Source organism: Berghia stephanieae, chromosome 6 (genome assembly GCF_034508935.2).
Source record: "Berghia stephanieae isolate SIO BIC M18660-M18661 chromosome 6, UCSD_Bste_1.3, whole genome shotgun sequence".
NCBI classification, from domain to species: Eukaryota; Metazoa; Mollusca; class Gastropoda; order Nudibranchia; family Aeolidiidae; genus Berghia; species Berghia stephanieae.
In genome coordinates, this window is record NC_088365.1 from 50539934 (window position 1) to 50552433 (window position 12500).

At 32.4% G+C, this 12500-nt stretch overlaps 1 protein-coding gene across 10 annotated transcripts in view; it reads left to right on the forward strand.

Moving 5' to 3' along the window:
* The window catches only part of LOC144975206 (cilia- and flagella-associated protein 54-like), a 100417-nt gene that overhangs the window by 17974 nt on the left and 69943 nt on the right, over positions 1-12500 (forward strand). For 8 of the 10 annotated variants that reach the window (XM_078919047.1, XM_078919049.1, XM_078919050.1 and 5 more), the window contains 9 exons: positions 1608-1747; positions 2598-2699; positions 3774-3806; positions 7533-7764; positions 8299-8354; positions 8929-9087; positions 10068-10274; positions 11744-11836; positions 12286-12468. In XM_078919047.1, coding sequence (XP_078775173.1) covers positions 1608-1747; positions 2598-2699; positions 3774-3806; positions 7533-7764; positions 8299-8354; positions 8929-9087; positions 10068-10274; positions 11744-11836; positions 12286-12468 — 1205 coding nt within the window. The remainder of the gene's footprint in view (positions 1-1607; positions 1748-2597; positions 2700-3773; positions 3807-7532; positions 7765-8298; positions 8355-8928; positions 9088-10067; positions 10275-11743; positions 11837-12285; positions 12469-12500) is intronic. The other 2 variants (XM_078919053.1, XM_078919057.1) reach the window with 1 other exon arrangement.

A 12500-nucleotide genomic window follows, 5' to 3' on the forward strand; every position in this document is an offset into this window, starting at 1 on the left:
ATTGACATTATTATGATTAATTGATTTTTTTTTTCTTACTAAGACTTTGTAGAGATGAACATGTCTGAGTCAAAATTATACAAGTGTAATGTCACTCAATCCTATTGGCAACAATGGGTGGCACGGTGATGTATGAATGAGGCTGTCAAAAGCTTTAACCATTTTTACTTCATCTCATACGGAAAGTAATGATGAAATAAAACCACAATGTTGATTATAAAGTGATACTAAGCTGCTAGAAGCTGTGGACTGTAAAAAGTAATCAACAAAAATGAATATAACAGTTTTAAAAAAAGAACAAAATACCAAACATGGAACGTTTCGGGCTCAAAACCCTTCTTCAGCCAACAACAAAAAACAATAAAGACATAAATACATTACTAAATCCCAGATAGACGACAGATATATTTTTAGGTCCTCTCTGTAGAAGATTTTTTGTTGGAATTTAGTTCCTCTTTTGAATTTTTAACAAGATTTGATTATAAACTAATTAATGCACATTGAGTGTGAACAATCATGATAGTTCTCCACCACTATCGAACCTTCAGCTTATACCATATTTTTAAAAATAATGATGTTATTCAATTTCTTTTTGAAATGTTTTTACATGCTTTAAATGAATACGCTCAGTCGATTTATCTATTCTTCAACGTGCAATGAATAATATGTCTCAAAAAAAAAAAAAAAAAAAAAAAGACAAGAATTTCGCTTTTCGTCATATATTTAACTTAAAATCTTTTTTTTTTGACATCTGGCTCACACCAACATAATTTGGCTTTGAGACGATAGTCCACATTTGTTGATAAATAGGAAACTTCTTTGATAAAATTATAAATAACAATGTGAAATTGAATGTAAGCTTCAATATTATAATGTACGAAAACATATAAAATGGACGTTTCGGGTTTCCCCTTCATCAACAAAGCAGGATGAATGAAACACTACAGGCAAATGAGATAATGTGGTTGTGGCGTTGTTAAGATGAATAAGCAAAACATATTCTGTTTTGTTGATAAAGGGAAAACCCCGAAACGTCCATTTTATCGGTTTTCGTGTATTATATTGAAGCTTACTGAATTTCACATTGTTATTTATTTCTTTGAGCTTCGAGCAGCAACAATTACATAGAGGCATGCCAGCAGCTCTCACTTTTTGTGTTTGTCCTAACAGTTCAGAAGTTATGGCATGATGAAACATTAATTTTAACAGATCATTAAATTCCATTGAAAATTACATCATTATGCATATGTTATCTTAATTATGTTTCCTGTTGTGTTAAATTGTAAAGATGTGTGCGCATTGTGAAGTAAATTTGTTATGAGGATCATATTATTATTATAAGATCCACACATTTCTATATTTATGTTTATTTATTATTTGTTCGAGCAATGTAAACCGCTAAATATTTTCCATTTTATGGACAATAGGGATTTATTACTACTATTTAATAATATGTGCCAAAAAGACTTTTAACATTTCTTTTTGAGTTTTATTTATTAATTTTTTTTGGGGGGGGGGGGCAGGGGTATCCTTTTGTTTGATATTAAGACACATCCAGTATGTAAAAAGGAAGTCACTAAATCCTTGAATTTGTATTTTTTTCACAGACTCCAAGTCAGTGTTGAAAGAGTCCAAAACGACCTTGACCGACTTCGGGCCGACCCCAGCAGAGAGTAACCCAGGAATCAGTCGTGCCAGTCAGTTGTCTCTCGGGACTCAGACGTCTGCCAAGGCACAACTCTTGCAGGTAGGAGGTGATCATTAAATATATCTCTCTCTCTCTATCTCTCTCTCTCTCTCTCTCTCTCTCTCTCTCTCTCTCTCTCTCTCTCTCTCTCTCTCTCCATATATATATATTATATATATAATATTTCTCTCTTGGACTCTCACTCTATATCTATCTATCTATCTATCTATCTATCTATCTATCTATCTATCTATCTATCTATCTATCTATCTATCTATCTATCTATCTATCTATCTATCTATCTATCTATCTATGTATGTATGTATGTATGTATGTATGTATGTATGTATGTATGTATGTATGTATGTATGTATGTATGTATGTATGTATGTATGTATGTATGTATGTATCTATCTATCTATCTATCTACCTACCTACCTATCTATCTATCTACCTACCTACCTTCCTGTCTATCTATCTATCTATCTATCTATCTATCTATCTATCTATCTATCTATCTATCTATCTATCTATCTATCTATCTATCGATCTATCTATCTACCTACCTAACTGCCTGCCTGCCTGCTGTCTACCTACCTACCTACCTACCTACCTACCTTCCTGTCTATCTATCTATCTGTCTATCTATCTATCTATCTATCTATCTATCTATCTATCTATCTATCTATCTATCTATCTGTCTATCTATTTATCTATCTATCTATCTATCTATCTATCTATCTATTTCTCTCTCTCTATCTCTATCTGTCTATTTCTCTCAGTTTCTTTCTTCCTTTTTCTCCTCCTCTCTCTCTCTCTCTCTCTCTCTCTCTCTCTCTCTCTCTCTCTCTCTCCCTTGGTTTAAAATGCTAATAAAATTCAAATGTCTGTCTTTAACTTCCACTTTAAGGCACGTGAAATTCTGGAGCTTGGCTTGAAGAACGTCAGCTTTGCAAGGACTGCAGTTGCTTTGAACGATGGGAAAAATATAGCAGACGTCACCTGGGTCAAGGTAAGGTTACAACCATTTATAGATCCCCTATCTAGTGCATTCTCAATAATCTCTACATTATTTATTTTCGTATTCATTTACATATTTACAAGTTATGCTGCTAATGGTTATATTTTGTTCTACTTCCGTTTTCTTTGGAAACCCTATGGTTATGGATAAATGTATATCAAAAGATTGGTGTTGGTATATATAAGGGTTACACAATACTTTTTTTTTTTGTTGCAATGATTTTATGCTTTTCTCTTGTTGTCAATAGATATTATTGTTTTGTGTATTTCGTTTCTTATTTTCATTAATATTTTAATATAAATAAGGAAGTAAAGTGTGATGTCAAAAAACTGGTTCCTATTTCAGTGGAAGTGTGAAACCACTCTTCTGGAAAACTGGATACATACATTGTATAATTGATCTTCTGGTTTCAGATTTATGGTATCTTAGTTTTTAGTCTAAATATATGCTGGTTGTCATCTTCATTTAGATATTTATATTATTCATCATTTTGATGTGTATATATTATTATTTCATTAATGTATTTTTGTCTATGTATTGCATTTTTAACTTCAGACATTGTAAACCAAATGACAAATTGCCATTTTGGGCAATAAAGATTATATTATTCTATTTATTATTATTATTATTATTATTATTATTATTATTATTATTATTATTATTATTATTATTATTATTATTATTATTATTATTATTATTATTATTATTGTTATTATTATTATTATTATTATTATTATTATTATTATTATTATTATTATTATTATTATTATTATTATTATTATTATATTATTATTATTATTATTATTATTATTAAGATCATCCATTCTCGCTTTTTTACGTCCATTTATCCAAAGAATCTGCCTATTCATCTTGCTACTGAAATAGTTATACCAACCTTTATGAAACCTATTCATTATTAGTACTCTGAAGGACTGGTTACATACACACTTCCAAGGATTATAGGAACCAAAAGAGTATAGTGTTGTTTGATTTCACGAATTTTCTTCCCTATTGAACTTGGTAATAATAAATCTATATTAAAATAATATACGTCGTGTTATTCAGAATTTGGGGTTGGATTCAGATTCTGTGCCTGGGGTAAGTTATATCCTATTTGGTGCCAAAATTACATTTAGAGTTTTTTTTTCTTTTAATTTTCTTTTAAAATAGAAAATTCACCATTTTGTCGCATAGTGAAATTTGAAGTGTGAAATTCAATGCACCATAACGAAAATAGTGAGTTTTTTATTTTTTTTTTTATTTTTTAAATAACACTAACACTTTTTAAAAAAAAAAGATATTATATAGATAGAAATTATCATTTTATGTTTTTACCTAATCTTATTTCTGTCTTTTATGAAATTGCGAAAAAAAAATCTGGTCACTTCACACATCTTACCTCTTTTGATTGTGTATAAATCAGTACTTAGATAGATATTGTTAGAATTCCATCTTCCAGAGTCGTATTAGCAGCGTATAATTAACGTAGTTGGGGCCTCGGTAGCTCAATAGGTAGAGCACTCATTTCACATGCAAGGGACCAAGATCGATCCCGGGTGCAGTCGATTTTTTTTCCCCTTGATTACCATAATATCCTCCCAGCAATGATTTGGTAGGTAGGTCTGTTCAATCTGGTGGAAAGTACAACTTTGCAATAGACTAGCATTTTATTCAAAGGGTAGCGAGCAATTGCTATCGTCTGGTTCACGCTATAGAAACTGGGCTGAACTAATGTCTCAAAAGGACGGCTTTTTAAAATGGTTATTATAGAGTTTTTTTTCTGACACCCCTGTCCACCCAGCAGTAATTGGGTAACTGGTTCTGGCAGATCTGGCCGAACGTTACTTAGCGATAGACTAGCGTCCTATCCAAAGGATAGCGAGCAATTGCTATTGTCCATTCCACGCTATAGAAACCGGGATAAACTCCGACTCTATGGGCCTCACGGCTCTGAAGGACCACTACAAGTACTAACATAGAGAACTGCCCAAAGAAAAGAACTTTTAATTGCTTTTGCCATCACACATTTGAAATAATTCTATTAACACCTAACCCTCAGCACAACAAGACAACCAAAAGCAACAACTCGAGTGATTTATGTAGAATGACTCAAGAATAGAGTGTCACATATTATTAAAGTACATAAGTACATACTTAGATTTTGTACAGTTGTACCCGAATATGATACAAATTTAGACATTTCAAAACTTAATTTATTTTTTTCAATGAGTGTCACAGAATGTATTCGATCCTACCAAACAAAAATGAATATAACAGCTTTATAAAAGAACTAAATACCAAACAAGAATCATTTCGGGCTCAAAACTCTTCTTCAGCCAACTAAAAAAAAAAACCCAATGAAAACATAAATTAATACATTAGTTAAAAACCCGATCGACGACGACAGAGAAATATTCAGCATATCCTTTCTGTAATAAGATTGTGGAATGTGAACAAAAAGAAGTATTCGCTTGGTTACTTAGGATGTGCCAAATTGAATGGAATTGTTAAACTATGCATAAAATTTGGTGCCTAAAAAAAGAAAAAAAGAATAAAAGACAGCTTCTAGCAGCTTTATATCAGGTCGATTATCTCAAGAATCAAAGTTTTATGTGTTGATGTGCTTTAATGCACTGTTTTCACAATGCTGAAACATATGTAATCGCAAGTTTATATATAAGCTTAGGAATATCTAATAAAAGCTCCAAACAATCCATAAAATAAATAAAACGTCTAAAATAATGCAAAGCAAATGAAAAAAAGAACACCAAATAAAAAAAAGAAAAAGAAAATGAAATATTCTAAGTTCAAGAATGTAGAATAAAAAAAAAATATGGAAGAAATGGTATCTAAAAGCATGTACAAAAGCAACAGTTTGAAATTTAAACTAATAAAATTGTTTAGTCAGACATAGTAAAGAGAATGAACCATGATAAACACTTTTCCTAAAAATCAGCTTCAGTCCACTTTTGTTAATGAGATACCTATGAGAAAGCGTGGCTCAGCAGTAACCATATTTTCTTCGTGCCCGAAATATACTAAGTTCAAATACCCGCTGCATTTGTATGTATGGCCTTGAGCAAGCCACCTCGCCTTATCTCAGTTTATGGCACGGCGTTACGGCTGATGCCTGGGTTATTCCACTCTTCCATTGGAATAGGCCTCCAAAGACAAATTTCCCCTTTGGGATGAATAAAGGAATTTTTTTTTAATGTCATAATTTTTACTTAGTTGAATATGATACAATATAGACTAGAATTCCATTTTATTTCCACTAGGTTTGATAATTGTTTGTCCCTTTATATTATGTAGATTGGTTTGTATTAGTTGTAATGAAACAGTTTTATTAACTTTAATTCTATGCTGTATAATATTATTACATTTTACTCACTTCAGAAAATGACAACCGTCTTTCCCCCTTTTATAAACATGAAAGAAGCAATAAAAAAGGAAAAAACATAACAAAACAAACCAAAAAAAAAAAAAGAAAAAAAAACAACCCCCCAAAAAATTATTAATAATTTAAAAATAAAAATAAAACACTCCCCAAAAACATCCCCGGAATTTTTTTAAAATAATTAAAAAACACCTGAACATGTTCACATTCTGTAAATTTGTTTTTTATATGAGCTTATATATAGCGCAATATCCACTAAACGTGCTCAAAGCACTTGGCAAGGGGTCCCTGGCCAACAGCAACCCTAACATGTAGGGTGGGACATGATGCCTGTTAGGCAATATTACCATTTTTTCTGACAGAGACAGCACTGCTAACGACCAGGTACTCATTTTACACCTGAGTACAATGAGAGAATCTGAGTAAAGAGCCTTTTTCAAGGATTCAACTATGCGCTGAGCGAGGCTCAAACCCAGGACCTTCTGATCCGAAAGCGAGTGTCATACCACAAGACTGCATAGCCACACAGATAGTAATGAATGGAGCGTTTGTTATTTATTTTAAACTGTACAAAACATGAACAGCTTATATTCCATTTCAAACGCACACAGCATGTTAAATGTGATAAACAATGCTCAAATGTGTCCAGAGGAAGATGGCTACCACCATTGAAAAAAAATGGGCGAAATTCAAAGAGATGGTGGTAAGATTGTACAATTGTGGAATTTATTCCCTTTTGCACCAAATAGCACACAGTCTTTATCTTCAATGTGATTATGTAGGAAGAAAAAAAGCAAACAGAAAGGTAATGGCTTCTTGTACACAATATCCTTAAGTTTGATTAAATGTTTTTAACGTCATTACCATTTTCAAATTGTTTTTGCAACCTCTCCCATATTTAAGCGAGATGTAAGTTTTTAGAGAATCGTCAAAGTCATCATCATCATTTTTCTTCTTCTTCTTCTTCTTCTTCTTCTTCTTCTTCTTCTTCTTCTTCTTCTTCTTCTTCTTCTTCTTCTTCTTCTTCTTCTTCTTCTTCTTTTCTTCTTCTTCTTCTTCTTCTTCTTCTTCTTCTTCTTCTTCTTCTTCTTCTTCTTCTTCTTCTTCTTCTTCTTCTTCTTCTTCTTCTTCTTCTTCTTCTTCTTCTTTTTCTTCTTCTTCTTCGTCTTCTTCTTCTTCTTCTTCTTCTTCTTCTTCTTCTTCTTCTTCTTCTTCTTCTTCTTCTTCTTCTTCTTCTTCTTCTCTTCTTCTTCTTCTTCTTCTTCTTCTTTCTTCTTCTTCTTCTTCTTCTTCTTTTTTTCTTCTTCTTCTTCATCATCATCATCATCATCATCATCATCATCATCATCACCATCATTGTTGTTGTTATTGTTGTTGATGTTTAAAATGACCAATAGATTTCCTCTCACCAACTTTTTCACCCTCAGGAATTTAACCCGGAAGTGTTCGGTTGCGACCTGGGCAAGGAGATGACAGAAGCTGGAATGGGGATCAGTGGGGAGGACGCCTCAAATCTTCACCATGTGAACCCAGACAACCTGATACCAGGGTCTATGAAGGGATCAGCGACTGCTGTTTGGAATATGGTGAAAGATTTACACTTGGAGCTGATCCTGATGTATCACCGGGTCTGCCTCAAATTGGCGGCTCTTGGCACTGGTGAGTTGTCGGTCTTGTTTCAGGCAAAAAATTAGTACCGGGCAAATAACAGCATTGTCTCTGTCGGGAAAAACTAACGGTTGTATCGCCTGATAGGCATTATGTCTTGTTCTACATGTTATGTTTTGCTGTTGGTCAGTCATGGACCCTTTGTAAAGCGTGTTGAACATGTTTAGGGGATATTGCTCGAAATACAAGCTCAAGGTCAAGCTCACTTAGATTTATGTAGATGGCAGGCACTGGGTTAAAAGTGCATTTTTTTAGTGGTTACCATTTTGTCACTGGTGTTTCACATCTAATCTTAGCTTTAGACTTTTCTGTTGTGTAATTTTTAATTACTTTTCTACCAGAAAAGACATGAGAAAAAAAAAAGAGAAAATAAAATTTATCAAGAATTAAAATTCAATCATATTGAGTGACCTATTATTAAATTACCCCCCCCCCCCCCCAAAAAAAAAAAAAAGAAAAAAAAAAATTAAAAAAAATGTAGATATTTTTTAAAAAGGATCTTTTTAAAATATTAAATTTCCTCAGACAAAATGGAAAAATCAAAGTCAGCTAACCAGAAAGCCAAAGCAAACAGAGGAGTGGTAAGTATATTAATTTTTAATCAAAATTTTTTTTGAATGTCTAGAAGTGGCTTGTGTATTTTATCAGATTATTTGGTATAGCTTATGTCATCTTCCATAATGTTTCTTGCTGAGGTAAGTTTTGAATTATATGTATGTATGTATATATATATATATATATATATATATATATATATATATATATATATATATATATATATATATATATATATATATATATAATAAACATTTGAAATATAATTAAGATAGTTTGACTTCTACAACGTTGTTATCGATAACAACGTTGTAGAAGTCAAACTATCTTAATTATATTTCAAATGTTTATAAATAGCTCCTTTTATACTAAAGTTGAGCACTATTATTTCATGGTTTTTGTTTTATAATATATATATATATATATATATATATATATATATATATATATATATATATATATATATATATATATATATATATATATATATATAAAGTAATGAATATCAGAAATGTAACAGTAAAAGATTTATCGACACTTTTCATTAAGAATATATTTTTTCATTTTTTTTTCCATTCACTCGTTTTGAAATCTCTCCAGACACTGCTGGAATCCTCAGATAACTACATAGAAGATTTTGCAGAGTTGTGTTCACGCTGCAACAAGAACTTCCTGTCACGTGCCCTCCTCAACACACAAAGGGCTGTCATGCTAGGCACTGACCAGACCCCCAGCGGCGAGCAGAAGTCTTTCCTGGAGGTAACTATATTATACAAAAAGAAATAAATAACATTGTGAAATTGAATGTAAGCTTCAATTTAATATGTGACCTTCCGTCTCAAAAAGGTATAATGTCGGGATGATTCATAACCCAAAAATGTAAATTTAGAGATAGAATGATGAGAATTCGGACCTTAGAAGTTTTGCAAAGCAATAAATAGTATTTATATTCCACCATGACGTAGAGAAAGTAAACCCAAGTTTGATATTTGTGGATATGAATTCAATTTCCCTAACATAGTGTATCCCGCCATAATACCGCTTTGACACGGTGGTTCACATATACGAAAACAGATAAAATGGACGTTTTGGGTTTCCCCTTGATTAATAAAATAAGATGAATGAAACACTACAGATGAATGAGATAATGAGACATTATCTCATTGGCCTGTGTTGTTTTATTCATCCTGCTTTGTTGATAAAGGGAAAACCGGAAATGTCCATTTTATCTGTTTTCGTATATTAAATTGAAGCTTACATTCAATTTCACATTGTTATTTAATTCTTTGAGCTTTGAGCAGCAACATTTACATTTATACAAAAGAATGATCATATGTATCTACAATTGCTGTATGTTTTCTTCTTAACACAATGATTCATCAGAAGGCACAATACAGGAATGTACTTTTATAAAAAATTAACCAATTGATGCTATGCAATTATGTGAAGTACTCACAACATCTGCCATTCGGATTTAACTATAACGTACTAACACACGAAATTATGTGTAACCTTAAACGTTTATAGTCTGATTGCTATAATTTAGTGAGATCTAATCACCAAAACGGCTGTCTATAAACAATAACAAAGAGATGAGTGACGTCATTGTTGTTCCTTCTATATGGTCAATCTGACTTCAGGCATTGAAAAGAGAAAAAAAATAATTTTGTTCATCTTTAGATGGTTTGACCTTGCTCTAGTTTTATGAAGAATGTTATTCTTTTTTTTTTCTCTACCAGGATGCAGTTAATTACATCGAGAAAATTCAGACAGAGGAGAAACGAATCTACACGGACAACCAGATGTCATCACAGGAAATGGGACAGGGTGACAGTGGGGAAGCAGGAGACGTGTGTAAAGTTCCACCACCCCCAATCCTTTTGTGTCGGACCGACAACTCCATGGTATTCAGACCTGCTCCATTCACGCCAAAATCTGGTGAAAAGGTCTGTTTATAACATGTGTCAGTCATTGACATAATCAGTCGGAAGGTGAAAATTTTCAATTTGCACTTCTTTTTTTTTTTTACGAAAGAATACGCTCACCTGAGCGTTTTAATCTTTATTTGAAGTAAATCGTGTGATTTTTCATGAAGTCATGGTCAGATGTCTGGGAAAGGTATCCAGCAACTTTTCTCAAATATCATACTTTTTCAACTTGACTAGCTGTAAAACATATTTAGAAGTGAAATTAAGCTTGGATATTTCCCGAAGATGTACAAAAAGGGTTGATTTAATGATTTATGACAAGAGCTCATTTTGGATAAAAACTGACCTTCTAACTAAACTTGGCAATATCTCAGTTCAAACCTTTTCACCATCCGATTGATTATGTCATTCACTGTAACATGTATATGCATTTTTTGTCCTCTCTGATTTATGTATAAATATCTATTTAAAAGAAAAAATTATTAATCAGTTTGACCTTTTTTTTTGGCCTGATTTTTTTTTCTGTTGTTGGTAATTTGTGACCTACACATCAAACAAAGTATTATGTTTAAGTTATGAAGATACCAAACGGGCGAATATTATGCACAATGTTAATCTATATTCGTCCTGCTCAACAAATTCTTGAACTCAAATCTAAGTTTCATAATACATAATTTTGGCTATAAATTCAATTCACAGCATCAATATTGATAAGACAATACCACACTGAGACGATGGGTCACATCCAGACATTCGTTTAGTTGCATGCTACGTGGACTTAGTTGATTAAGTTCATTGAAAATACAAACGAACGAGTGAAATTAGAGAGGCCTCGTATGGGAACAAAACAGACAATGGACGTTTCGGGTACAAACCTTTTGTCTAGCACAACAATACACAAATTAACATGGAAAACAAATAAAATAAAAATAAAATGCAAATTAACTTGTATCGTCTGTGCTCAATGGTGGGTGCAGTATGAATGAAGCGTTAGCGTGGCGTGGATAGTCGGTACCCATATGAAGTCTCTCTATTTTCACTCTTTCATTAGTATTTTCATGATCATCGGCTTCAGGCAGCCCCTACTGTTCATTGACAAACTTGCGTTCCTTTGCTAACAGTTGGGTTAGGGACAGGGTTATGAGGGTCGGAGTGTACACACGTGTAGGCATAATGTGGCCACAAAAGAAGACATATATTCTAATATTACATACTAAATATACTTAACGATGGTTTTATTCATTTATATTAGTGTTAATAATTCATCCTACTGTCTTCTTTAAAATAGAAATTGTTCTGATTTACACATCCCTTTCTTAAGTAAAATCCCAATTAATAATAAAAAAAGAAAAGATTTTGAAGTCTCAAGACATTTGTCACGTTACAGAAAAGTCTTGTCTTTGAGTTTTAATGAAAGATTTTAGAAAAAAAACAACAAAATCAAATGCAATTTTTCTAACAAATTTCATAATTGCTGTCCTTTCCAGGTGGCCTGGTATCGAATTTTTGCCCGTTCTGCCACAGGAGCCAATGTCAAGGCCAGACTCAATGACTATTATTTCCCTGGGACTGGCGAGGAGGTAAGATGCTTATGGAAGCTATACACTTTAGCGTTATATTTCTTTCTCGATTTTTGTGTAAAATCTTAATTTCTTACTTGATATTTCCCTCTTGAACCCTCTTTGTCTCTTAGTTAATTGGACGACTTTATTTTATTATTAATTTCTTATTATAAAAATAGATTGATGAGAAAAATTATTTCGTTTCATAGTGCATTTCATTCTTTTGTTTCAAGCATTTCCAAAAAAAAAAATTCAGAACCTCCATTTCAATTATAATTAAGGATTGTCAGCTTTTCTCAAATATTGGTTAATTTTAACCATAGTTTTAACTTTCCTAATTCAAATTCAAGACCAACTTATTTCCAAAAATCTGTACTCTTTAATAATAACAATTTAAAAATGGGGAAAAAGTTTTTTTTTTAAAAAGAGCCTTTAAATGTATCCCTCCCATTATAACAAACTCCCAGGTTCCAGCTTACCAATGTGAGTTGAAGGTGACCGGCCTTGACCCCAATGAGCGATACGTGTTTGCGTTGGCTGCCTACACAATGGAAGGGAAACTGATCGGCGAGGGTGTTGGGCAGACGACGAAGCCTATCTTGGCGTCACACCCTCTTCCTGTGCTTATGACGTGGGCATTCATCAGTCAGGTTAGTAAAACTACTGCCGATTGTCAGAAGAC